This window comes from Astatotilapia calliptera, chromosome 7 (genome assembly GCF_964374335.1).
Source record: "Astatotilapia calliptera chromosome 7, fAstCal68.1, whole genome shotgun sequence".
Lineage (NCBI taxonomy): Eukaryota > Metazoa > Chordata > Actinopteri > Cichliformes > Cichlidae > Astatotilapia > Astatotilapia calliptera.
Window position 1 is genome coordinate 7,647,051 of NC_137428.1, and position 25,294 is coordinate 7,672,344.

The 25,294-nt window shown below is 40.0% G+C and overlaps 1 protein-coding gene across 1 annotated transcript; it reads left to right on the plus strand.

The window, feature by feature from the left end:
* Nucleotides 1–2,281: 2,281 nt before the first annotated feature.
* Nucleotides 2,282–23,800, plus strand: hapln1b (hyaluronan and proteoglycan link protein 1b). The gene is made up of 6 exons (XM_026172691.2): nucleotides 2,282–2,418; nucleotides 17,519–17,651; nucleotides 18,832–18,995; nucleotides 19,420–19,618; nucleotides 20,415–20,717; nucleotides 22,187–23,800. The coding sequence occupies exons 2-6, from the start codon at nucleotides 17,546–17,548 to the stop codon at nucleotides 22,474–22,476; spliced, it is 1,062 nt and encodes a 353-aa protein (XP_026028476.2). The 5' UTR covers nucleotides 2,282–2,418; nucleotides 17,519–17,545; the 3' UTR covers nucleotides 22,477–23,800.
* The last annotated feature ends 1,494 nt before the right edge of the window (nucleotides 23,801–25,294 follow it).

The following is a 25,294-nucleotide window of genomic DNA, read 5'->3' on the forward strand; positions in this document are numbered from 1 at the left end:
TTTCGGTTTCACAAAGCGAGTTCAGCTGAAGCCTGAGTGAGTCACTGACGACACACTCCGTGAAGCTAACCTGCCCCCTAGCAGGTTTACTACAACTAACCCTGACTGTCCCCGTCTCTTTGTCGGAAACCTGACAGTAGGAAGTGTCAGACATGGCGTGTCCCTTCCTTGAAGAGCCAGTAGATCTTGAAGCCCAAATTCTCCGCAGAGCTCTCCGCCGGGAGAGAGTGATTAGAGCGCGTTTGGACATTTTATCATTTCCTGATGATTTCCTGTGTGAACGTTACCGTTTCTCAGCACAATCAATAATTTATTTGAATAACATCCTCAGGCCATATATTACGCATGTGACACATCGCGGACATTCTCTCAGTTCTGTACATATTATTCGTATTGCACTTCGGTTTTTTGCAAACGGGAGCTTTCTGTATAATATTGGTGATGCTGAGCACGTTCCCAAGGCTACCGTCTGTCGGGCAGTCAGGAATGTTACAGTTGCACTGAAACGTCTCCTGTACTCGTCTGTGGTGTTCCCCGGTCATAGACCCACAAGATTTATCAAAGAGGGATGCCACAAAATTGCAGGTAGCAGGATGAACAAAACTTAATACATGATGTGGTGATACTTGAACTACTACTTAAATTTTACATTTATTCTCACGGTTCCCAGGCGTGATTGGCTGTACAGATGGGACTCACATTCCAATCATTGCTCCTTCAGTAAATGAAGGAGACTATGTGAACAGGAAGTCTTTCCACAGCATTAATGTACAGGTACATAGTTCCCTGTAGCATTTCAAACTAACAAATTATTTCATTATAGTAATGGATGCTAATTTGTGTTCTCTGCACTGTGAAGATCATATGTGATGCTGCCAACATTATCACAAATGTGGAAGCCAAGTGGCCAGGCTCTGTGAGTGGTGGTGGTGGAGGACCCCCACCTGTTTTTCGGGCCTCCGCTTTTTTTCTAGTGGCCATAATGGGTCACATTTGAGCATACAGAGTAAGCAAATATGTACTTATAATGTGCTCAGATAATTTCAATAAGTGCTTACAGAGGGGAAATTAATGTAGCCTCTAACTGCAATTGATTTACATGGGACAAACAGACCAAGCACTATGGCTCATAATACAATTACACCTTACCTGTTTGGACTATATTTTTATATTTCATTTTTACTTGCTGCCAGGAACGTTGGGGGCCTGTTGGGTTGCACCTGCGCTCAAATCACATCACAAAGTAAAAGGTATAAAATACAAAATAAAATATAATAAAATAACGTGTTAAATGGGTGGAAATCCCTAGATCAATGTTTAAATTAACACTCACGCATTGACTCTGTCGGCTATGTTTTGCCATGCATGCCCCCTTTCTTTTGCAGCTGAGGCTGTGTTACTTTTTTTCTGCAAAATTTGCATGTTATCAGCATATGCTGCCATCAGAATTTCGGCCTCAAGCGCTGTAAAATACATTGACCGCGCCTTCTTTCCCTCCTTCTCCATGGTAATTCGCTTAATCTGTGCTCCACTAATCAGGGCTTTATGTATCCTCGTGCGCGCGCTTAACTTGGGGTTAAAGCAACTCCGCGTTGATTGAACTAATTGTTATCAGCCTTTCTGAAACCGAAATCCGAGTTGGACAGTTCGGGGTTACTCAACCCTGAGTATCGTTTTTCACTCTGAGTTTTCTAAACCGGCTTCCTGAAATAGGGCCCATGACAGTTGATTTGTTCTGTCATAGCAGTGAAAAGAGCTCATCATGGTGGAACTCAAATACTGAACTACATTTTACTGAGTGTAAGAAAGACTGACTCTCTCTCACGAGACACTTCATTCTTTTCATGAGCATGTTTGTGATTTGATGTCTGATTTTTCGTTTCTCTTCAGGTAAAAAGAGAAGAACACATAAACAGTACATCACTACTGCTGACAAAGGCACGTTTGAATGTTTACTAACTTTAAACACGACGTGTGATTAAAGCTGAGAGGCACTGAGAAGCAATGAGAAGGCGGGGTGATGGGCTTGTGCAAATCTAGTCTGTAAGCACAGATTGAGCAACAGGGCCGGGTACCTCCTTTGTTTGACACTTTTCCTGAAATGGGTGTGAGGCATTTGGAAATAGTTGTCCAAAAAGGCTAAACATCCACTTCACAGTGTGGATTTGCACTTCACGCACTTCACCTGCATGCGCGCGGTGCCGCTCGCAAGTCGGACTGTTCTTACCCACGTGCGTGTAAACTGGAGGACCGCGCTGCCGCACTGCTATTAGTGCTGATAGTGGAACCTGTTATTGGAGCAGATAGAGAAACACCCGCACCGCCTGCTGCTCTTAACTTGGTGCGTAAACGGTTTACGCTTCAATCACCTTCTTGGCTGCCGCAGGATTGAGGCTTCCAAACAGCGCACAGGGCGAGGTAAAGAGCTGGGGTTTTTTTTATTTCGTTTTGTGTTTACAAAAAAAAAAAGTCCTGTGAAACTCTTGTCACTTTGACGCATTACAAAGAATATGAGAATTAATGCGATGTTTATTGGAATGATAAATATAACACCTTGTAATAATCTCAAGGTGTTTTAGGGAAAAGGAAAGACGTGTAACAGTAATGAAGACGTTAAAGTGCGTATCACAAACCAAACCTAATAGGAATAAGCAGTAACACTATTTTTGTTTGTTTTTTGTTTTTGTTTTTGCTATATAACTGTTTTCATAAAGAAAACCGACTTGTCCTTTTAACAGCAGAAACGAACGTTCACTCACTAAGCGCCTTGTAAATCTACTTCTTCTTCTTCTTCTTATTATTATTATTGTTGTTGTTGTTTTGTTATTATTATTATTATTATTGTTGTTGTTGTTGTTGTTGTAGTTATTACTGTTATTGTTATTATTATTATTATTATTATCATCATCAACTCTACTATCTTATAACAAATATTAAAATGTAAAGAAACAAAAAGCATTCTGACTGCCACAGATCAAAAACTATTTACTTTTCCTTTTAAAAAGTCCTGCTTGTTTTTCCTCCTCAACATAAATACTTGCCTGAGGTTGTGTCCTGTGCACAGGTCTGGAACATTTTGGGGGATTTTGTAAAAGGTAACGGAAATATTTGTCTCCTTGTGGAGCTGGACTTTTAAGGATTTCCACTGCAGTAGACTCCAAACACCCTTCGTTGAGTGCTATATTTAGACATAGGCTTAAAGGTACTTGAGCTTTAGTTGAGTTTTCAATATGCATGCTAGAGGGTGTAATCTTTTGATGAAGTGAAGATGAGGCAGGGTCTCGCTTAGGTTTTAGGAGTTTTTACCCACAAAATGCTCCTGCTTGGGGGTAGTACTTTCACACAGTTCAGGAACATCTGTTGAGGGACTTGCAGCTCAGTGATACTTATCAACTTATCAGTGATAAGTCTACTGTTTTCTGAAGTAAAGTAATACAACCTGAATTTTTTTTCTAATATCTGTAAAGGCAGTCGGGTAGTTTTTCTTGTAGCATGAGCAGACCAAGACATATTACAACTGATGTACATACAGGTTTTGTTATACACTGCGAACAGGGAATTGGAAATCTGTGCTATTCAAAGCCAGGTTGCTTCATTGTTCAGGGGCCCGGCCATGGAAACACTAAGCAAAATGTTCTGGAGGAACATCTAACCAAGCCACGGAAGAGATGAATATCTGTGAATAAAGAAGAATGTCCCACTGCAGCAACCTGTAAAGAGCAAAGAGCAGTGTCTTACATAACAAGGATGAATTTATTTTTTAAGAATAGTTGATATTGACAGTTTTCACAGTTTACTTATTGGACTATTGCAAGTGGAATGCAGAAATTGCTTCTATAAACTCCATTGCGCTATAAACCAAGGTTTTGTTTTCTTTCCCCATCTTCATTCATCTGCTCATCATGGAATCGTGCAGCCGATCATATTTGTGAGACTTCTGAGAATAGTTGTGGTCGACCATGTTGTGCAGCAACAGGCCAAGTGATTTAGAGCTGAAAACATCAGGACTGTGAGCAGCTCTCAGCTCAACAACCCCTCTCTGTTTGCTGGCTTAGACTCTGCGGCTCCACCCGGACCCCCACCCATTACCCCTGCACCCACCCAGAGCACACACACACACACAAACATACATTCAGACTGGGGCCTGCAGTGGACCATGTCAACCCTTAATCAAAAGGGGGGTGTTATTTCACACACACACACACACACACACACACACACACACACACACACACACACACACACACACACATTTTATATGAATTAGTAGTGAGCAGGAAACAGCAACATCTACTGGCTGCTAGCTTGAAAGGGAAAAATCTGCATCAGTATGTCTTGTGTGTGTCTATTTATGTGTATTCACCTTTATATAGCAAATGACAAGCAAGACACATGAGCCAAATTTTCTGAACGTTTTCTCTCTTCAGTAACATTACCTTACCTTATTTATTATTTAACCATGCTCCCAGTTAAATGCTGTAGGTGAGTCTATTGTGGTGTTGAGTGGATGGACGAAATCACAAGGTTGAGATTTTTCTCACTACAAGACTATTTGTGAAATATCTTTCTTGGTAACTTTTTCTCATACTGAAGCTATTTTTTGCTGGTTTTTAGTTTGTTTTTTGTCTGTTTGGAAGCTGACACAGTCTCTAAGGGGATCGGGTTTGGGGGATAACAGGAGGAGAGAAGCTGCAGAGAGGCTTGTAAGACTGCAATTCTGCTTCCTGGTCACAACTCTGGATAATAACGTTTTTGGGGGGGTTAATAAATTTGGCAAAGTTTCTAGAAATGAGAGCTGCTCCATCCAAAGTGGGATGGATGCTGTCTCTTCTAACAAGACCAGGTTTCCACCAGAAAGTTTCTCAATTATCTATAAAGCCTACATAGTTTTTTCTAGACAACACTCAGACAGACAGCAAGTTAAGGAGAAGATGCAGCCGGTCATTCCAATGGACTGATTCTTATATAGTACTTTTCTTTTTACCTTATTTACCCATTCACAGAAGCACTTTTTTTTCTAAGTCTAAGTGCTTTCTATCTAAAATTCACACCTTACTGAACACATCGGAGAGCAACCCCGTGACCCTGAATTAGATAAGTGGAATAAAATGGATGGACAGTTAACAAGGCAAGGATTAAAAAAGCACTTGAACACTTAGTTACTTTTAGCTCTGATAGTGCCTCCTGTGTTTGGCTAGCAGTGAGTACCCTGTACCCATTTAGATGCTTATGAGGAGTGTATCTAACCCTAACCAAAGCTTGATTTCCCACAGAAAACAAAAGCAGAAACAAAAACAGAGATGGGCAGGATTGTAGGATCATACATTTCTAGCTATTCTCGTTCCTGCAATACAATCAGTGTCACCAACAGTATTACTGTTTTCTCATAGTATTTATATGGAATATTAAAAGGAAAATCTTGTGCTCTGTACTGAGGGCTCTTTGTGGCAGGTATGACGTGGTGTGCTGGTGATGTATAATAAAGAATTCAGTAGACTAGTTTGAACTCACCACGTCAACCATAGGAGGAAAATATATCAGCTGTGCAATAAGGACACAGACTATTTGTGAATACCTAAGGCTGCATATACAGTAAATACCACACCCATCGAATTGCACCCCACCCACATGCAAACACATAGTAGATTCTAGAGACTGCTAATGTCTGTATGCTTGGCAGGGTTTGCTTTTCCAAAGCAGGTTGCCTCACAGCTTTTAAAAGACGTTCTCCAACAGGGTGTTCCTACTCCACTTTAGAGATGGTGAATATAGAATGTTTTCTGCATCATTTCCCTGTGGAAAGACTACACGAGGAAAAGAAATGCATAAGCATACCCTAGGCTAAGGTTTACACTAAACCTCCAAGTTTCCATTCAGTTTATTTTAAGAATGATTCTCCTATGTAACCTTTACAGAGTTTTAATGTGATCTTTGTGGACTCCTTCATAAGAAAAATAAATATGTTTAGCATTTATACTTCTGCACTGGTGCTGCAGAGACTGAATGCCTCTCTGTTCGCCAGAAGTTTTAGTGTAAGCCAGGTAACCCTAAATGTTGTCCAGAGCTCTGAACATTTGCAGGCTTGCAGCAGAGATAGCAGCACATTAAAGGAGTCTGTCACTATCTGTACCATGAAGTTATTCACCCAACCACAACAGCCTGATCTGGCCTGTTGCATTGTTACGTTTGTTGAATGCAATCTCATTTATTGAATTCACATTCAACCTACAAATTGATACCTGTCTGAAACCAGTTTTCCCCAGACTCTTTTACAACTTGGGAGATAAAGAAGCTGCTTTTATCACTAGATTTTTGTCTTTTTATAGCTGTAGCTGAAGCTTGCTCTGTAGCTGGTTAAGATACTGACTAAAACTGAATGCTTCAATTGTCCTGCTTAATCTACCGCTCAGAAGGACATGTACAGTGCTGTGAAAAGTATATGCTCCCTTGCTGATTTCTTTCTTTTTTTCTTGTTCACGACCAGTATGGATTGAGAGGAGGAAGACAGGATAAAAGACACGCTGTGGAAAAGAGTTACAGTTTAAAATGATTAACAATTAAATGCAGAGTGGTCTATAAACACATGGAGGAAAGCATCTCCTTTGTACTGGTTTTCAGCATAAGCCAGGTTAACAACTTGTATGTAATGAAAGTATTGTGTTTATCGCTCAGGCTACAAAGTCTCAGGAGCTCTTACATCACCTTCTCACTCAGTCAGAAGTGAGATGTCCATTCAAGCAGAACAAAACTCCGCCTCTTTAATTCATAATGGTTACTTTATTTGTAAGCTTACACTGGGGAAGTGTGGTGGTGTGGTTGCTGTTGCGTCACAGCAAGAAGGCCCTGGGCTTATATCCAGCCTTTCTGTGTGGTGTTTGCATGTTCTTCTCTGTATGAACTCCCTGGCTTCTTCCCACAGTCCATAAACATGCATTGGTGATAGTTGTTTGTCTGTATGTGTTAGCCCTAAGACAAATTAGTGACCTCTCCCAGGTGGAGTCTGTCCCTTGTTCTGTGATAGCCTCTAAACTCCCTGTGACCCTGAATTGTATAACTGAAAGAAGATAGAGAGATGTCTGCATTAACCTGTGAACTATTTTCTAGTTATACAGTTGAGTGTTCAAAGAAACTTTCCAAATCTCATGATCACTTATGCATTTCTTACAAGAACAAGTACTGTCACTTTACAATGACATAAATGATTGTTTTGTCTCTTTGTGGTGGTCTTCACATCTCATTGTCTCATTAATGTCATTACCCATGCATTCCTTTGCATGTATCATTGTCCTGAGGTTTTGGTGCTTTTGTTTAAAAAGAAGGCAACAGTCCAGAGATGCTTGGCTCCCACACAAATGTGTACCTTAAAGGAGATAACCCATAACTGAGCAAATGATGTCTTACAAATAAAAAAGAAAATAACACAGACTTTTCTTTCCCTCTAAGTGGCTCATCAGGTCTCTCTTTTAAGGTTTTTACACTAAATTTAGTTTTCTCTCTAAAGGAGGTTTGTTGAGGTTCAAGTTACTCTGTTTTGTGGCTTAGTCATAAATGTAAATAATTTCCATATTCCAAACCTGGAATTTGGAAAGAACATTAAATAAAAAAATAAAAAAAACAGAGTATATGGATATTAATAAAAAAAAAAACAGTTCTGAATACATATGATAAAATTGCATCACATGTAGTAATGACGTGTGCAAAGGAGACATTTAAGAAGTTTAAAGGATGTTTACCCTTCTTTTCAACCTGATGAGAATATTGTAGCCAGCACGGGTCTTCTAGAATATGTTGAGCAAACCAGCGTGCAGCTGGAGAATGCTTCCACTTAAGTGGTTATTATTGGCACCGCTGTGATTCTAATGTGTGGTACACTGATTTGGTGAGTAAGTGGTTTACTGTTATGTTGTGCTTTCTTGCAGTTTAGCACCAGGTTCATGAACTTGCTAGCTAGCTAGTGTTAGCCTAGTTTTCGTATCCCGATGCTTTCTCTGCATGCTGCTGCTTCTCAGCTTAATAAAAAAGTAACCCCACGGCTTTTAAAACCTTATATAAAACGCTCTCAGTAAAATTTCCTGTTGTTGCTTTGAAATGGAAAAGTGAGCTTAGCAACTTCTACATAAGAGTTAAGAAGAATGTGGGGGCCTGTTTTCAATCCACACAAATTGTAAGGCAGCAAAATCAACCCAACACATTAATTCACAAGCCCATGACATAGATGTATTCTAAACTGCATTTACTTTAATGCTTTGTGGCTGCTTTTGAACATCTGTGGCATCTGTTTTTTACTGCAGTTTTACTGCAAGGTGGTTGGTGCTTTTTGTGGTGGTAATCCGAGAAGAGAGCCATCAAGCTGAAGGAGGAGTCCGTCCTATTGGGCTTAGTTAGCCATCAGGAGGTGTTCTATAGCTTGCACTGGAGTGGCTCACAGCTGACTGTGAAGTGGCAGGAATGAGAATCAGCACAGATCTGTGGCCGTGGTCCTCCGTGGGAAAAAGGTGCAGTGCCCACTCTGTGTCACGGATGTGTTGCTGCCCCAAGTAGAGGAGTTTAGGTATCTCAGGGTCTTGTTCATTAGTGAGTGGATAGAGGATCGAGAGATTGACAGATGGATTGGGGCTGCAGTCTTGCAGACACTGTACAAATCTGTCGTAGTGAAGAGAAAGCTAAGTGCAAAAGCAAAGATGTCCCTACCCTTACCTATGGTCATAAGCTCTGGGTCCCACATAGCAAAACTGGTATGGTCCAGATCCACACATGGGCCACCACAAGGCCAGTTGCAGACACACTGGTGGTCCTGTGCTGGCCCATGTTTGGATTACCTCTGGGAAACCAGATCTGGGCCACCAAAGGCTCATCATTCTTTGTGGTATGTGGGCCATGTGTAAGTTGTGTGCACCCACAGGCCAGTTGCAGACACACTGCTGGCCCTGTGCTGGCCCAGAACAGTTTCAGCTCTGGCCCCAGATGTCAGCCTAATGTGTACCTTAATCAAGCCATGTAATAACAACATGTGCCAGAACATGATAGCACAAAAGAAACATGATGAAACTTTGTTCAGACAGTGAATGGACTGTTTCTTACATAGCGCTTTTCTACTCTCCTGGATTATTCATAGTGCTCTATACAATATTCACCCAATTTCTCTAAACTGAGTGCTTCCTAACTACAGGGTGGGCCATTTATATGGATACACCGTAATAACATGGGAATGGTTGGTGATATTAAAGTCCTGTTTGTGGCACATTAGTATATGTGAGGGGGCAAACTCCTCAAGATGGGTGGTGACCATGGTGGCCATTTAGAAGTCGGCCATCTTGGATACAACTTTTGTTTTTTCAATAGGAAGAGGGCCATGTGACACATCAAACTTATTGGTAATGTCACAAGAAAAACAATGGTGTGCTTGGTTTCAATGTAACTTTATTCTTTCATGAGTTATTTACAAGTTTCTGACCACTTATAAAATGTGTTCAATGTGCTGCCCATTGTGTTGGCTTGTCAATGCAACCCTCTTCTCCCACTCTTCACACACTGATAGCAACACCGCAGGAGAAATGCCAGCACAGGCATCCAGTATCCGTAGTTTCATGTGCTGCACATCTCGTATCTTCACACCATAGACAATTGCCTTCAGATGACCCCAAAGATAAAAGTCTAAGGGGGTCAGATCGGGAGACTTTGGGGGCCATTCAACTGGCCCACGACGACCAATCCACTTTCCAGGAAACTGTTCATCTAGGAATGCTCGGACCTGGCACCCATAATGTGGTGGTGCACCATCTTGCTGGAGAAACTCAGGGAACATGCCAGGTTCAGTGCATAAAGAGGGAAACACATCATCATGTAGCAATTTCAAATATCAAGTGGCCTTGAGGTTTCCATTGATGAAGAATGGACCCACTATCGTTGTCCCCATATACCACACCAAACCATCACTTTTGTTGTTCCAACAGTCTTGGAGGGATCCATCAAATGTGGGTTAGTGTCAGACCAATAGCAGTGTTTTTGTTTGTTAACTTCACCATTCACATAAAAGTTTGCCTCATCACTGAACAAAATCTTCTGCGTGAACTGAGGGTCCTGTTCCAATTTTTGTTTTGCCCATTCTGCAAATTCTGTCCGCCGATCTGGGTCATTCTCGCTGAGATGCTGCAGTAGCTGGAGTTTGTAAGGGTGCCATTTGTGAGTAGCTAATATCCGCCGAAGGGATGTTCGACTAATGCCACTCTCCAGTGACATGCGGCGAGTGCTACACTGTGGGTTCTTGCTGAATGAAGCTAGGACAGCCACTGATGTTTCTTGGCCTGTAAATGGCCTGTATTTATATAGCGCTTTTTTCTAGTCCCTAAGGACCCCAAAGCGCTTTACACAACCTGTCATCCACCCATTCACACACATTCACACACTGGTGATGGCAAGCTACACCAGTTTGTAATGTTTCTTCATTAGTGACAGTTTTCTTGCGTCCACATTTTGGCAAATCCAACACTGAACCAGTTTCACGAAACTTAGCAAGCAGTTTGCTAACTGTAGCATGGAAGATGGGTGGTCTCGTAGGCAATGTTCCCTCTAATTTTTCATGTGTCTGAGCGAACACACAAACTCCCTGAGCGGACACTTGGACCACTGAGAGCAACATTAGACGTGTGCACTGGGGTCACGCCAGCATCAAATCCATCCAAGTTACATGGTTTATTAAAATAATCAAATGAAAGCATTAGACTACTTTTAATTAAGTGTTTAGCCCAATTACAATGAAAATTAAAAAAAAATCTTGTTCATGACCTGCGTAGTATGTTAACACTTTTGGAAGTAAAAATAATTTGAACTCCAATTTTGAAAACACAACTTTCTTTCTTTTTCTTTTTTCTTTTTTTTAAATAAAGCTCTGACTTGTATTATGAGTATGAGTCTGTGGTCTGGGAGAGAGTCCTGTAACTCTCTGCCTGCAAAATACAGTATATAATGACCAATGTTGGGCAATTAATTATGTAGTTACTTCTTCAAAAAAGTTTTGCAAACAAGTTTTTTGCAGCTGTTTATCTAAAAATGCAGCCAAGGCGTTTTTTAAAATAAACATTTCAAACTATTTACAGAACAATCAGCTGTTCTGCATCAAATCTGATGCCACACAATTATGCACTCCAAAACATAATTTCTGTCCACTATGAGATAAAGGGGAACAACAGCCTGATACCTGCAGGCCTGACAACAGGAGATGTATCACTGCTGTAACACCTGTAACATTTGTAACAAACCTTTTGGGTTATAGCACCACTAGGGGGGGAGTCTCCTAGGGGGTGTGTGAGTATAGCGTGGCAGCCATTACATGCTGCTCGTGTTCTGTTCTCAGGATAGACCTCACCATTGTAACGGCCTGGCACCGGCGACTACCGATCCCCGCACATGTATGTACGGACAGTGTAGAGCCGTGGAGACCTGGCTTGTATGGTCTTATGTTGCTGACAAGGAATAAAGGTCTGTTGTTTAATTTAACTGACTGGCTCCGTGTTATCCGGCTAACCTCCACACCACATGCCCGCTGGACCGGCTAGCCGCTCCTTCCTCGCCAGACTGCTGTTACACATTCAGCAGTCGCCTCATTGTTCTGACACACACAAGAAAACTACTGACTACACTACACACTAACTACACAAGATTTGCGCTAAACGTCGCAAATCTCTCACATTTCAAAACACCATCGTCACTCCAAAACGTTCCCCTTCCTAAACAACTAAATACCATGTTGCCATATCATTTTTTTGATTGGTCGACATGGTACATTTTTTGACCAACAGGAAAGGCTGGGGTTTTTGGTTTTGGTTTTGCTCACAGGTGGAGAGCGCTTTCGAGGCTTTCCTTATAAAACGCCGTTTTTACCGTTTCTCCCCAAAGTAAATATTGGCTGGATTATGGGATAAGGTGGCATCGTTCTAATCCCATGCGGGAGCCGCCAGTCACTTACTGACTAACACCGCAAAACAGAATTATTAAGGTTTTAATTGCAATTCAGCTTGGATTTTTTTGTGTGCGCAACGCAGATTTTCTGTGCGCAGAGATCATGCAAGCAGTGTGCAATTGCACATATACTAATGTGCCACAAACAGGACTTTAATATCACCAACCATTCCCATTTTATTACGGTGTATCCATATAAATGGCCAACTCTGTACATTCATACACATTCACACTCTTGACATGCAGCCTGGAGGAGCCAGGGATCGAACCACTAACCTTCCGATCAGTTGATAACCCGCTCTAACTCCTGAGCTACAGGAGCCCGGTAGTAGACATAAGTAAACCCTCACTAGGTTGTGGATGAAGTGTACACTCACAAACCTGTCAAACCTGCATTTGAAAAGTTGGCTACCATAGCAGTATAGTATTGCAACATGGCACTTGGGTCCTCTAACTAAAATAGGAAAATAAATAGCACTATCATTGCCAGACCTGGCCCACATATGGTTGACATACACCCTGACATGACACCAGTCAGTCAGAAGTTCCAGCTTATTGCCGGATACAGGCCAGACCTGTTTTCTATGAGCCTTGGCCAGATAAACCAATCCACAATCGGGCCAGATGTGGCATGCCATCATATAAACAGTGCCATCTACGCCAGGCCTGGCCCATATCTGAATGACATACCACTTACCATGCCAGCTGTCAGCCAGCAGTGCCGACTTAACACCAGATCCAGGCCAGACCTGTCTACTATGTGGGGTAGTGATCGAAAGAATAAGATTATGGATACAAGCAGCAGAAATTAGATTTCTCTGAAGGGTGGTTGGCCTTCAGAGAAAGGGCAAGAAGTTCAGTCGTTCACAAGGGGCTCAGAGTACTGTACTGCTACTCTTCCACATTAAAGGGAGCGATTTGAGGTGGTTCAGATGCCCGTCTCCAATCCACATCCACTGCCACAGCAGTTTGTTAGAAATGTTGAAGGTTTAATGAATTCATGGGTCCACTTAAAATAGTGCCACAGTGTTCCAGTGGCGGTTGATTAAAGACTAATTAAACAAGGTTAATGCTGCATTTGATTCAACTCACAGCTCATAATCCAGTCTGTTTGAAAAAGTAGCCTGGAATAGCTCTTAAAGTTGGAGATTCAACTGGAAAACTCCCAGTTTCCATCAGTGCTCTGGTCCTCTGTTAGTCATGGAACACTAAAGGTTCAAGAGATTCCAAACTATGACTGCTGTGACCCCTGTGCTATCATGCCCAAAGGACATATTAGCATATTAGTCAATTATCTTATATGTTAAATGCAGATAAGAAGCAAGTGGACATAGCATCTGAATTTCAGGAACAGGATCATTCACACCCCTTCCAGCCTCAGGCTATGTATATGCCCCTTTCACCAATACCTGCTGTTCTCATTTTGAGCATATCAAACTCAACCAAAACTGAGGGTAAAGGCACATTATGATGTCATACACAATGTCTTTTCAGTGCTAAAGAAGGAATGTACTTATATATCCCAAATGGGTTTAATTCTATTTTTATGGCATAATACTAAACTAGTAAGTTTTGAAACTAAGACTTACCTGTGGGTTCATGAGTAAGGTGGGGAAAAAATCAATGGATGTCCAACAGCAGGGTAAAGAATCTGCCCTGTCCCTAGCATCCTCTTCATACATAATACTTAGACTAAAGCAATGAACTGAAGCACCAGCAGCATATTTACTCTACTGTGCAGCCAATGTCAAACTCAAGGCAAAAGACAGCAAAATATCTTACTTCTGGGCTCCAACAAAGTGACAAACTGTGTAAAAACTCAGTCCTCCAATCCTCCTTATGCAACTCAACAGCTTCTTTTTAAAAAGGTGCTTTCTTTCTTTCTTTTTGCTAATTAGAATATGAGAGATTTAGCAGATGGTGACTGGACATTTGATTTCTTTAATTACTGTTAAACTAAATTTGGTTGGTTGCTGCTATTAAAAAAATGTTAAAAAATGTTCATAAACAAACAAGGAGTGGAAATTTTGAATATATGCACTTGAAGCAAAACTTTTTGATGACTGCCTCTGTCAGTGCGCCCCAGGGCAGCTGTGGCTACAATGTAGCTTGCCATCACCAAGGTGCGAATGTGTGTGAATGGGTGAATGACTGAATGTAGTATAAAGTTTTTTCTTTGGGGTCCTTAGGGACTAAGTAAAGTGCTATACAAATACAGGCCATTTACCATTTACTTAACTAAGAGAGAGTATTTCTGTTCCTGTGTCTGACAAAATCCTGGAGATCCTGTACTTTGAGTACCTTATACTAATACACTTAAAAACAAAGTCAAGCATGAACATATCCAACTTAATGCATTATGTAATTTTGTACCATAAACACTGATTTATTAAGTGACTACAGGCAATGCTGAAAATGGTAGGAACCCCATGAATGCACTTGTTTCTGGTACAGTTTGCTTTACCTCAAGATACCGTTAGGAAAACAAATGTATAAAAGTATTATTTTTTGAAAAATGACACGATATCTCTTTTGGCATGTCTTCATCACCAAATGCAGATCATGTGCCTCCATCTCACTGTCCCAGCATCCTCCACTCTCACACCAGCCCTCTGCATGTCTTCCTTCACTATATTCATGGATGTTCTTTTTGGTCTTTCTCTTTTTCTCTTGCCTGGCAGCTCCATGTTCAACATCCTTTGTCTGTTTCATTCTCAAAACCATACTTTACAGCAGGTCACACTACTATTACGTAAGGCTTCCCTTTCTGTCTTGCTGCTATCCTTTTGTGGCAAAACATACATTTTTGATAAGATCTCAAAAGAATTCATCTTTTCCAATTTCAGCTGTGGTTCATTGTTTAGCACTGTTGCCTCACAGCAAGAAGGTCCTGGCTTTAAATGAACTAGCTGGGGGTTGTCCAGCTGCTCTGGGTGGGTTCTCTGGCTTCCCCCAACAGTCCAAAGACAAGGATCAGTTTAGTGATTTTAAATAAGTTGTGACCATTAATGGTTGTCTTCCTCTACATATACATATATACATACATATCTCTATTTAGGTATATATCTATATCTCTCTCTGTCTCGATAGAGAGAGAGAGAGAGAGAGTATGATTGAGCATAACCATCATGCTCTTTGAGTACAAATAGGTTTTGTGTTTACGCTTCATGCAGCTGAACGTGGAGCCCTACATACCACTATGTTTACCCAGGGGATGCTGTACCTTGTAGGAGGAGGCTGTCAGAAATGACTACAGCAAGACAGCTCCTCCCAAAGCAGAACCAACTTTACCCCAAATCAGATTTGCACACGATTACACGTCTGCCTCATCACGAGATATTTTAAATACAGTGAGGGTTTCTACAGACACAAACATGCCTCTTCAGTTCAATTTTATTTATATAGCAGTTGACTCAAGTGTAAGGTACAAACTACAATAAAAAATGGACAAGAAAACGGAACACCCCAATGATCATATGACCCCCTATGAGCATTACTTTGGTGATATTGGCAAGGAAAAACTCCCTTTTAATAGGAAGAAACCTCAAGCAGAACCAGGCTCGGGGAGGGGAGGCCATCTGAGCAACTGGTTGGGGTGAGGGGAGAAAGATCAAAGAGATCTTGCAGTAGATAGCCAGAGATTAGAGGATGCCAATGTTCACATTTTGGACAGAGAAGACAGAATCCCACTAGGATTTAAATACCTGGTGCACTCCACCTTTTGGGTTTAGAACTGAAGAAGCCTCTTGAATAAGAGTTGAAACATCTTCAGAAACTTAAATAAGATTTTCTCTTACAAGGTCTTAAAAGTGAATGTAAATCAGGCATCAAGAATTTGATAAAACATCACAGACCTGCAGTTCAATGTAGAGACATTAAAAACATTCCCTTGCTGTAACATGTCCAGGATTACACAACTGAAAAACATGAATTAAATGGATAAGTAAAAAGACTCAATGAACTTATAACTTGGTAAGTATCCAAGTAGGTAAAAGAAATAGTTCTTCGTACGAGGTGTACTATAAATGCAAATGTTATCAAACTGATCTAAACTTCCACTCTTCAGCTGTATGGAAAAAACACTACTTATTAACTTTTATATTTATTTAATAATGTTAACATTTTGTTCAAATAAAGTCAGCACATGACAGTTGTGGATGATGAGGTGCTGAAGCTCATCACCTAATGGTGCCAGTGAAGATTCAAACTGCATCATTTTTGCTGCTGCAGTCCCCTCAGCTTCTTCCGCCTCCCTCCCTCCCTCCCTGCTTTAGCTTCTTTTTTTCGCCGTATCTCCCAGTCTTAGTCGCTCTCTGTCTGCTTCTCTATTATCATTTCACACATCACCTGCTCTTCTTGTGTCCTGCAGTGCACATTCTGACTCAAGCATTTTTACCTTTTTTTTAAACGACATACATCTTTCCCAACATACTTCACTTCCTTATCATTGCACCCTCCCCAGCCCATAATGACAGGCTGGGAGGGGTATAAAGTAAGTGTGTGTGTGTGTGTGTGTGTGTGTGTGTGCGTGTGTGTGTGCGTGTGTGTGTGTGTGTGTGTGTGTGTGTGTGTGTGTGTGTGTGTGTGTGTGTGTGTGTATACGCTGCAGTTTTTCTGCTGACTTCAGGAACTCCACCTGGCAAAGTCGGCCAGCACTCCTAACCATCCTCCAGCACATATATTGCCACACAAGCTGTGAAATATTTTTTACAGGTTATACAAAACCTGTCCTGCCAATATTAAAATGAAATTGTTGGTTTTTTTTCTTCTGTTATATTTTGTATAAGATATATAAGGGTACAACAATAATTTTTCACCCATCATCACCTAAACAAATACCACAGAAACCACCAATATATATATATTTTACATGTAAATACATTACATGTATATTTACATGTAATTTTTTAAGTCAAATTGAGGGCAATGAACAAAATGTGGGAAACTCAAAGGGCTAGTTAGCTGTTAAATCAAGAATTTCTGTTGTGTCAGCTGGTGTCCTCACAAAGATGCAACTACAGCTACGCCAGTGTGTGAGTGTGAATGAAGCTTGAGGTGCAGGGGTGACGCTGCACGGTGGCAGTCTCCTTCTAAAAGTGTGGGCTGTCATCAGGACATGCTGCTTTCTCACAGTGCTGAATGACAGAATACTTCCTGCACAGTATGTACTATATGGCTTACACAGAATGTGTATTTGTGTGAACGTCTTCTGTGGGCTGTAGCTTGTAGGGATGCCTGGTTTGTGCATTGAGAAGCTTTATTTTAATGTGCTGAGTCTGACTGTATGTTTAACTGCGTTCAACAACTTAGAAATGGGATTTTGAGATGTGTGTGTTTCTCTTTAGATGTGCTCAGTACCCAGCAGGCAGGCGTCCTGTTAAGCAACTGTAATTACGGAGCTCTCGGGGGAGAAAAAGCACTGCAGATAGAAACACAGGGTCATACAGTTGCATACAGAAGAAGCTTATAAACGGGCTTTCTGTATAGCTTATACATGGAAAACTTTCCTTAGCATCCTCACTGTAGCATAACCCCACCCTCTGTCTGTGTGTCTCTGCAGTGGTCAGAACCTAGCTGGTGAGTGAAGATGATTCCTGTGCTGATCTGGGCTTTGATATCACTGAATGTAGCAGAAAACGACTTAGATGCTCTGTACCCTGACCTGGAGCATTCGAGAACCATTTATGTCACAGGTGAGTACATGTTCACTTGTGTTTCTTTGTGAGAGTGACAATGTCATTCCAGCGTCTGTTTCTGTGTTTCGTTTAGAACACTCACTCTGCAGTGTCCTTTCTTCCCTCAGTTTATCAGCATGTTCTCAGTGATAAGACTGCTATGTAGGGACTTTTAGCTAACTTAGACAGAGCTATCCAGTTTGGCTTTTATCAGCAAATTAAAACACTGTATATCTCTAGTTTTTACATGGTAAAAAAAAAACCCAACAACACATAACAGCTATTTTGTTATGCAAGTCACTTCGGAAATTTATTTATTTATCTATTGTTTGGTTTTCCTTGTTTGTGAGATACGAACAAAACCAAAGCCCTTTTCATTTAGGCTGCGTGATTCAGTGAGAACGATGATATAAATCTTTACCAGCATGACTTCCAATTTCCTTTTTTTTCAATATCCCTAGCTACTGTATAATATTTTTAGTAAAATAAAACATGATAAATTAATCTCTATTAGTTATTGTTTAAAGTAAAGTTTAAAGCAGTTTAGCAGCAGCTGAGTCTTTGGCACTGTTTGGATCTATGGCACAGATATTCTTTGCTGTTTGGTTTGAGACCTTGGAGCAGTTTCGTCTTAACTGGACTAGCATTTTTTAACGTTTTGCTTCATTTTGGGGTTTTTTTGTTATTGTTTGTTCATTCATTTATTTACTTTTGTTTTTCTAGTCTAACATGACCATACATAGAGAAGATGGCAGAATGCCAGAACCTCAAAGTTTTCAGCAGGCTTGGATATTCAGCTGCATAGCTGCAGCATTCTCAAATTTGTTATAGTCTGATCTCAGTTAGAGACTAAAATGTAATAGAATTTCCCTCTTTAAAACTGGAGGACAAACATTTTAGAGGGTTCATACCCCACAGATCTGTCTTCTTTCACCTGCACAATTGCTAAGACTAGAAACATCTTGTCAGCTGATCCAAAACATTCGACAGGAGTTCTGGTTGGGACTAGAAAGAAAATCATACTTCTAAAATACTTTGTCTGTCTATTAGCTTCTCTTGACTGCCTCGTTGGTAAATATGGAATCGAATTTAGAACCCTTCTTCTCACATATAAAGTCGCTAATAATCAGTCTGCATTCATTTCTTAAAATCCGTCCCATTGAAGCACTTTGCTCTCTGTTTGGTTGCTGTTTTTCAGAAAATGGCCCCCAACTGTCAGTGGTAGCAGAAAAAACCAAAGTGGTGTCAAGACGAGGGGGAAATGCTACTTTACCATGCACGATTCTAAGGGACCAAACACTGGCACAAAACCGTAAGATGCGGATCAAATGGACCAAGCTGACCTCAGACTATCTAAAAGAGGTTATCATTTATTTGACATGAACTGTCATTAGTAATTTTTTTTTCAAAACATTGTGTGTAGCATTCCAAAGTATCAATATATAATTTATGTAGAAGCATTATAAACTAGTTTTGTTACACATGTCCAATGGTGGCCTTATTATCTTATTATTCATCACTTGCTAAGACATCTTCCCTCCCACTGTCATCAAAGCACTTGCTCAGGGTCGGGGTTTTCTCTGTTGTATTATTGTATTATTGAAGGGTCTAGCTTACAATATAAAGTGCATCGAGGCGACTGTTGTTGTGATTTGGCGCTGTATAAATAAAATTGAATTGAATTTCTTGTTTATTCTGTTCAAAATGTGCTGGACTATTCTTAAGAAATTCCAAAAACTGAAAGCAGTGGAAAAGTATAACATGAACACTTTTCATCGTGCTCTAGGTGGATGTGTTTGTTGCCATGGATTATCACAAAAGGAGTTATGGCAGATTCCATGGACGTGTCCACCTACAAGGTTCTTCGGCCATGGATGCTTCTCTAGTCATTACAGAAATCACTTTGGAGGATTATGGGAGGTATAAATGTGAAGTAATTGACGGGCTGGAAGATGGAACAGCAGTGGTGTCGCTGGACCTTGAAGGTATAATATTTGGAACTACTTCAAAAATTACTAGAATTTAAATATGGAAAAGGGGGGAGGGGGGGGGGTAATGTCAGCTGAAGACAAAAACTGGAGCCAGTCAAACACACACACAGCTGACCAAACACATCCAGTTTATCCTGGCTGCAGGTCATCTCTATAAAGTTAAGGATCTTCTAAATCAAACATCATTATATATTATATACTTTGTATTGTTCCATTATACTTCTGTACTGTGTGGAATTGTGGGGAGCCACCTATAGAACACACACCCATCCAATATATATTCTGCAAAAAAGAACCATCAAATCAACTTTTTATTAAATTAAATATTCTTAAATTTAAAGACTTGGTTGACCTGATAACTGCACAAATAATGTATAAAGTAGGAAACAAATCTTTGAGCCACAACATTCAGAACTTGTTCCAAATAAGACCAAATACCCTTAGAGGAAACCCTATGTAGTAAGGATTCATGTAAAAACAATAAGTTACATGAATGTTGCTGTATCATTGTGTTCTATTGAATCCTTGTCTCATTTTTATATTTTTAGCAAATTTTGGTATTTGAAACAAGCGGGTAGCAACAAATAAGTGTAAATCTATCTTTTCTACTCCTTTTCAAGCGTATTAATTGAGTGGATATAGAGATATTAATGACAACTTTGATGCCTTTGTTTTGTGTATGTGTTTTCTTGTTATTTTAGTTATATTGACATGTTCAAAATAAATTCTATTCTATTCTATTGCATCTCCTTCTCTGCCCTCATTTTCTGTTTTCACCCTGTCTGTGCAGGTGTTGTCTTCCCATACTACCCCCGCTTGGGACGCTACAACCTTAATTTCTACGATGCAGAGCGGGCGTGCCACGATCAGGATGCAATCGTGGCATCTTTTGACCAACTGTATGACACATGGCGTGGAGGGATGGACTGGTGCAATGCTGGCTGGCTGTCTGATGGCACAGTCCAGTATCCCATCAACACCCCCAGAGAACCCTGTGGTGGCAAGAACACAGTGCCAGGCATTCGGAACTATGGGTTGAGAGACAAGGACAAGAACCACTATGATGTTTTCTGCTTTACCTCCCACTACAAAGGTGAGGAACAGCACTAAAACTGTGTTTTTGTAGGTATTGGCGACAAACACATCTGCAATACTGAGGGCAACATGCTCTCTGTGGTTACTGGGTTATGAGTTGATTGAAAACATTTTTACCTGTTTGGCCACCTAAAATTGAAAAAGAAACGAATGTTAATACTATAATACCAACATGTAAGAGTTTCTGAAAGTGTGCTTCTTTTTTATGTGGCTAAAACAGAATCCAGCCCTAACCACAAATGGGATGCTAGTGCCCTGATGGATAGCAGGTCTAAAGAAGTTAATTAACACTTGATATTAACATGTCTTTAAAATGTAGCTAGTGACCTCATATTTATCAAATTGTTGTTGTTGGTTTTTTTGTTGTTTTTGTTTTTTACACACTATTCAATCCAGCTTTAATATGAGTTAGTATGAAGAGCCATGTGAGCTCCAACTGGGATGCTTGCATCTTACTTCCTATAGCAGCACCTAGAATAGATGTGGCTCAGGAGACACACCATGGTTTCCACCACTGGACTCCTCCCTCTTTGTTCAGGTGTCCCAGGGCACAATACTGAATAGTGTGGAACAGAGGGTAACTTAGAGCTTGTGGGGTTAGGATGTGGTATCCGATTTTTTAGACCACCACTCAGTGTAAGTTTTATGTCACAGCTGCGTACTAAGTACTGGTAATTATCAAAATGATTTTTTTATGCTTCCACCAATATTTGAGAGATCTTTATGATAATATTTTTAATCATAAAATATAAATATTCTAGTCCAAATTCTTTTAATGTACAGTTTTACAAAATAGCTGAAAAAAGATAGTAAATCACATCATTATCTTATGATGAAAATGACAAATTACAGTTATTTTATTATATTCCGGAATGTCTGAATGTTACACATGGTCTCAACAGATTTTGAGGGCTGTGCAATATGACCAAAATCTCTTATCCCGATGTAAGACATTTCTCATCCCGATAATGATATATATCGCATTTTTGGTAAATTCTGTGAATCTTGGGCAACTCGACTTGGGTAAAGTGTTTTCAGCTGGGCGTTGTGTACCTGGAGTGTACCTGTGACCAATGCATGAAACTATATATCTTTAGATTGTTGTAACGGCTGCCATTTACTTTCTATTTATTACATGGCGTGCCGTGTGAAAAAGGCTGTTCTAACGTTTGAGTCTAAGGTTCATTTTTCAGCACCTGACGGCTCTTTTTTGCTTCTCATCTGATCTTCATCATCTCAATATTGCCGTAAACAGTGTATTTTGCAACACCACAAAACAAACGATGGCGTATAATATGAAATGATGGATGTTTTAACTTCGTCAAATTTGTAAAGGCATCAAAGCATGTATATCCTGTCTTGTTGTGGTGACAGGATCATGTTAGGTTGCAGGAATTTGATACATTGATATATTTTCTGTATGTTCTAACCCATTATGTTCATCCTTCTGTTTTCTTGTCACCTCAGGTCGTTTCTACTACCTGATCCAACCCTTTAAGCTGACCTATGATGAGGCAGTCAGGGCATGCCAAAAAGATGGTGCTCAAATTGCCAAGGTTGGCCAGATGTATGCTGCCTGGAAGCTGCTGGGCTATGACCGCTGTGATGCAGGCTGGTTGGAGGATGGCAGTGTCCGTTACCCCATCTCCCACCCGCGCCGGCGCTGCAGTCCCACTGAAGCTGCTGTTAGGTTCAGTGGCTTCCCTGACAAGAAGCATAAGCTGTATGGAGTGTATTGTTTCAAGGGCCACAACTGAGCCACAACACACATCCAGCAAACAATTACATACACTAACATGCATCAACACATACAATAATGAGCATAATAATTGAGAGAAAGAAAACAGAGAAAAAAGCACATTCAAACTGTGATAGTTTTTTTTTTTTTAATGGAAACCTTAAGATGTTTTATCCAGACCGATTCATGTTGTGCTTTGTAAACTGGGACCTTATATTCTACAAGGGATAGTTTACGCATATTTAAGGTTTATATTATTTCATCAATGCCCTTCAGAGAGGTGGGCACATTGTTGTGGGGATTAGATAACCTACGGCTACAGACATACTGTCATTTACAAATGGACTAGGCTCGTCAAAGTCTGAAAGTCTGAAAGTCTGAAACGTAACTAATCCAATCTCTGCTGTTCAATGTTAACAAGGTGCTAAGACAGGTACTTTGTAAATCATCCTACCACCCAGTGTTTTATTTTTTTTTATACAAACGTGATGAACCAAACACTAGTCTCATCACCAAAATGAAAAAGAAATCATTTAACTGTTAGCATTGTTTATGTTTTCTAAGTATGTAGAATGTGATAATCTAGAAATGTATTTCTGTTAATGACTATTTTTTGATATACTGTAGAAATATTTAGAATATAATTTTTATCTTTCTGGTCAAACTATCCAAGTCTATTGGGTTTACATGAAACATACAATAACGGTGGAAAAAACACCACAAAAAATGATTTTGCACTGAATTTACCGAATATGATGCATAGAGGAGAGAAGACAAGGCAAACAGCAGTTTGCTCTTTGCAGCAATACAGAATGCCTGGCATGAAAAAATGCTTTGCAGTGCTAGAGTACGTTTTGTTCTTCAGAGCATGCCTTGACTTCAACAGCAAAATTGCTATTAGAGTATAGCTACTCTTGCTATCTATTTAGCACCTTATAGACTGCTATTTTTGATACAAATGCCATAGATTCTTCTAGCTTATTACCAGAGCCAGGCTTTGCCCTGCTTGTGACTGATGTTGCTCATTAGCCCAGCAATCCCAGTGCAACCTGAGAGGACAATCAAAAAAATCCTGTTATTCAGTTGTGGGTTTGACCTTCAGCATGTGTTTGTAATATCATAAAAATCTGCTTTCTGCATACAATGTTGCTTGACCTTTAAATCACATTTTTCTACTCCATTCCTCTCCTATGATGGTGCTAGGCTGCTGTTAACTAGAATTGTAGCTAGAATTGGAAAATTTAGATTTAAATCCAGGTTATGCTCAGGTTTATGTTTGATCTATTTTAGTCAACAAAAAAGCAAAACAATAAAAAGAAATAAATATTAGTCATGTCACAAAAGCAAAGATTTAGTTGTTTGTACCACTGAAATTGCAAAGTTCTTTGTGCCAAATACAAAGAAAAAAGCAAAATAGTGACTGTTAGTATGCTAACAGACACACATGGCCAATGACTACTACTCACACTGTGGATTGTCAGCCTAAACAAGACTTGCAAACTCTTTGGACCCAAAAATCTACCCTCTCTTTAACAAGTCATATAGTATTGATGCTTTGTGTGTGTGTGTGGGGGGGGGACGTAATAAAGTCTTAGTTTACGTTGACAAGAAACTCAATTGTGACTAAAAATAATATGCAACTCTTTTGAATAAATTGGGACTAATGCTAGGCTAGGTCAGAGTATTCAGAAAACCTACTAATGGATACCAGGTAAAAGAATAAGGTGCTGAGGTTAACAGAGATAACACTCTGTGACTGACTTACACACTAATGTATATAGAGATGAAGTCTAAGGTCCTGAACTGGCCCCCTAATTGCTGTCTAAGTTCTGCAAGGCACAGCCATGAAGCAGCCGACCAGTTCTTCCTGCAGGAGCCTCTAAAGGTTTCTTCCATTTAAGGGTATAACAGTAAATGTAACGTGTAAGCTCACTGTACACAGCCCAGGATGGAAAAGACTGAAGTTTAGGTAATCTAATTGGAATGGTGCAGAGTTGGCTATACTTGGCTACTCAAGTCACTGCACAATCAGAGTTTTGCTATACTTATCATCAGTGAACTGCTGGACGAAAATAGCCTGTAATGATCACACACTGATGATGTGGAAGATAAAATGCTATAACAGCTATGAAGTAAACACTTACTAAAGATCTGTTTTATTTAATTTACTCCTTTTGTATTAGTGTATTGATTAGAATTATTGCAGAAATTACAGTCAATTAAATGAATAGTTTGACATTTGTGAAAGTGCAAACTGGTACGCTAACACACAGCTGTGTAATAGCTAGATCTCATAATGGGCTATAAAATCAAGATATTTCTTGAAAGTAAACAGTATTATGTGTTAATTGGTAAGATTCTGAGCTACATGTTGACACCAAGCTCACACCAGTGTTTAAATTTAGGACACCCACAAGCTCATTAGCTAGCATAGAAAAATACCTGGAAAATCCTGTAAAATAAATAGAATGAAACTAATATATAAGATATATAATAAGATATGCAAGGCAGTTCTTCAGTGCATCAGTGCGGATTGAAAGCAATTTCACAATTGATGTTACATCATCCATATTTCCTACAGTCAAGTTGTCTCAACCTGCTACTCGTTAAATGAAGAAAATAGTGGGGAAATTTTGCTAATTCGTTGTCCAGTGTTTCAAGTTTAGTGCAGCTCAGCTACCTGTTTACATTTGTTACTTGCCTTACTTAGTATGTTACATTTTTCCTAACCAGATTACCTGTTTCTACCAGTTGCTAGTCTAAATTCTGTGTGTAGCTAAAGTTCAAGTAGTTGTCAGGAATATCACATTTCAGCAAATGTTTTCACATCTCTTTAC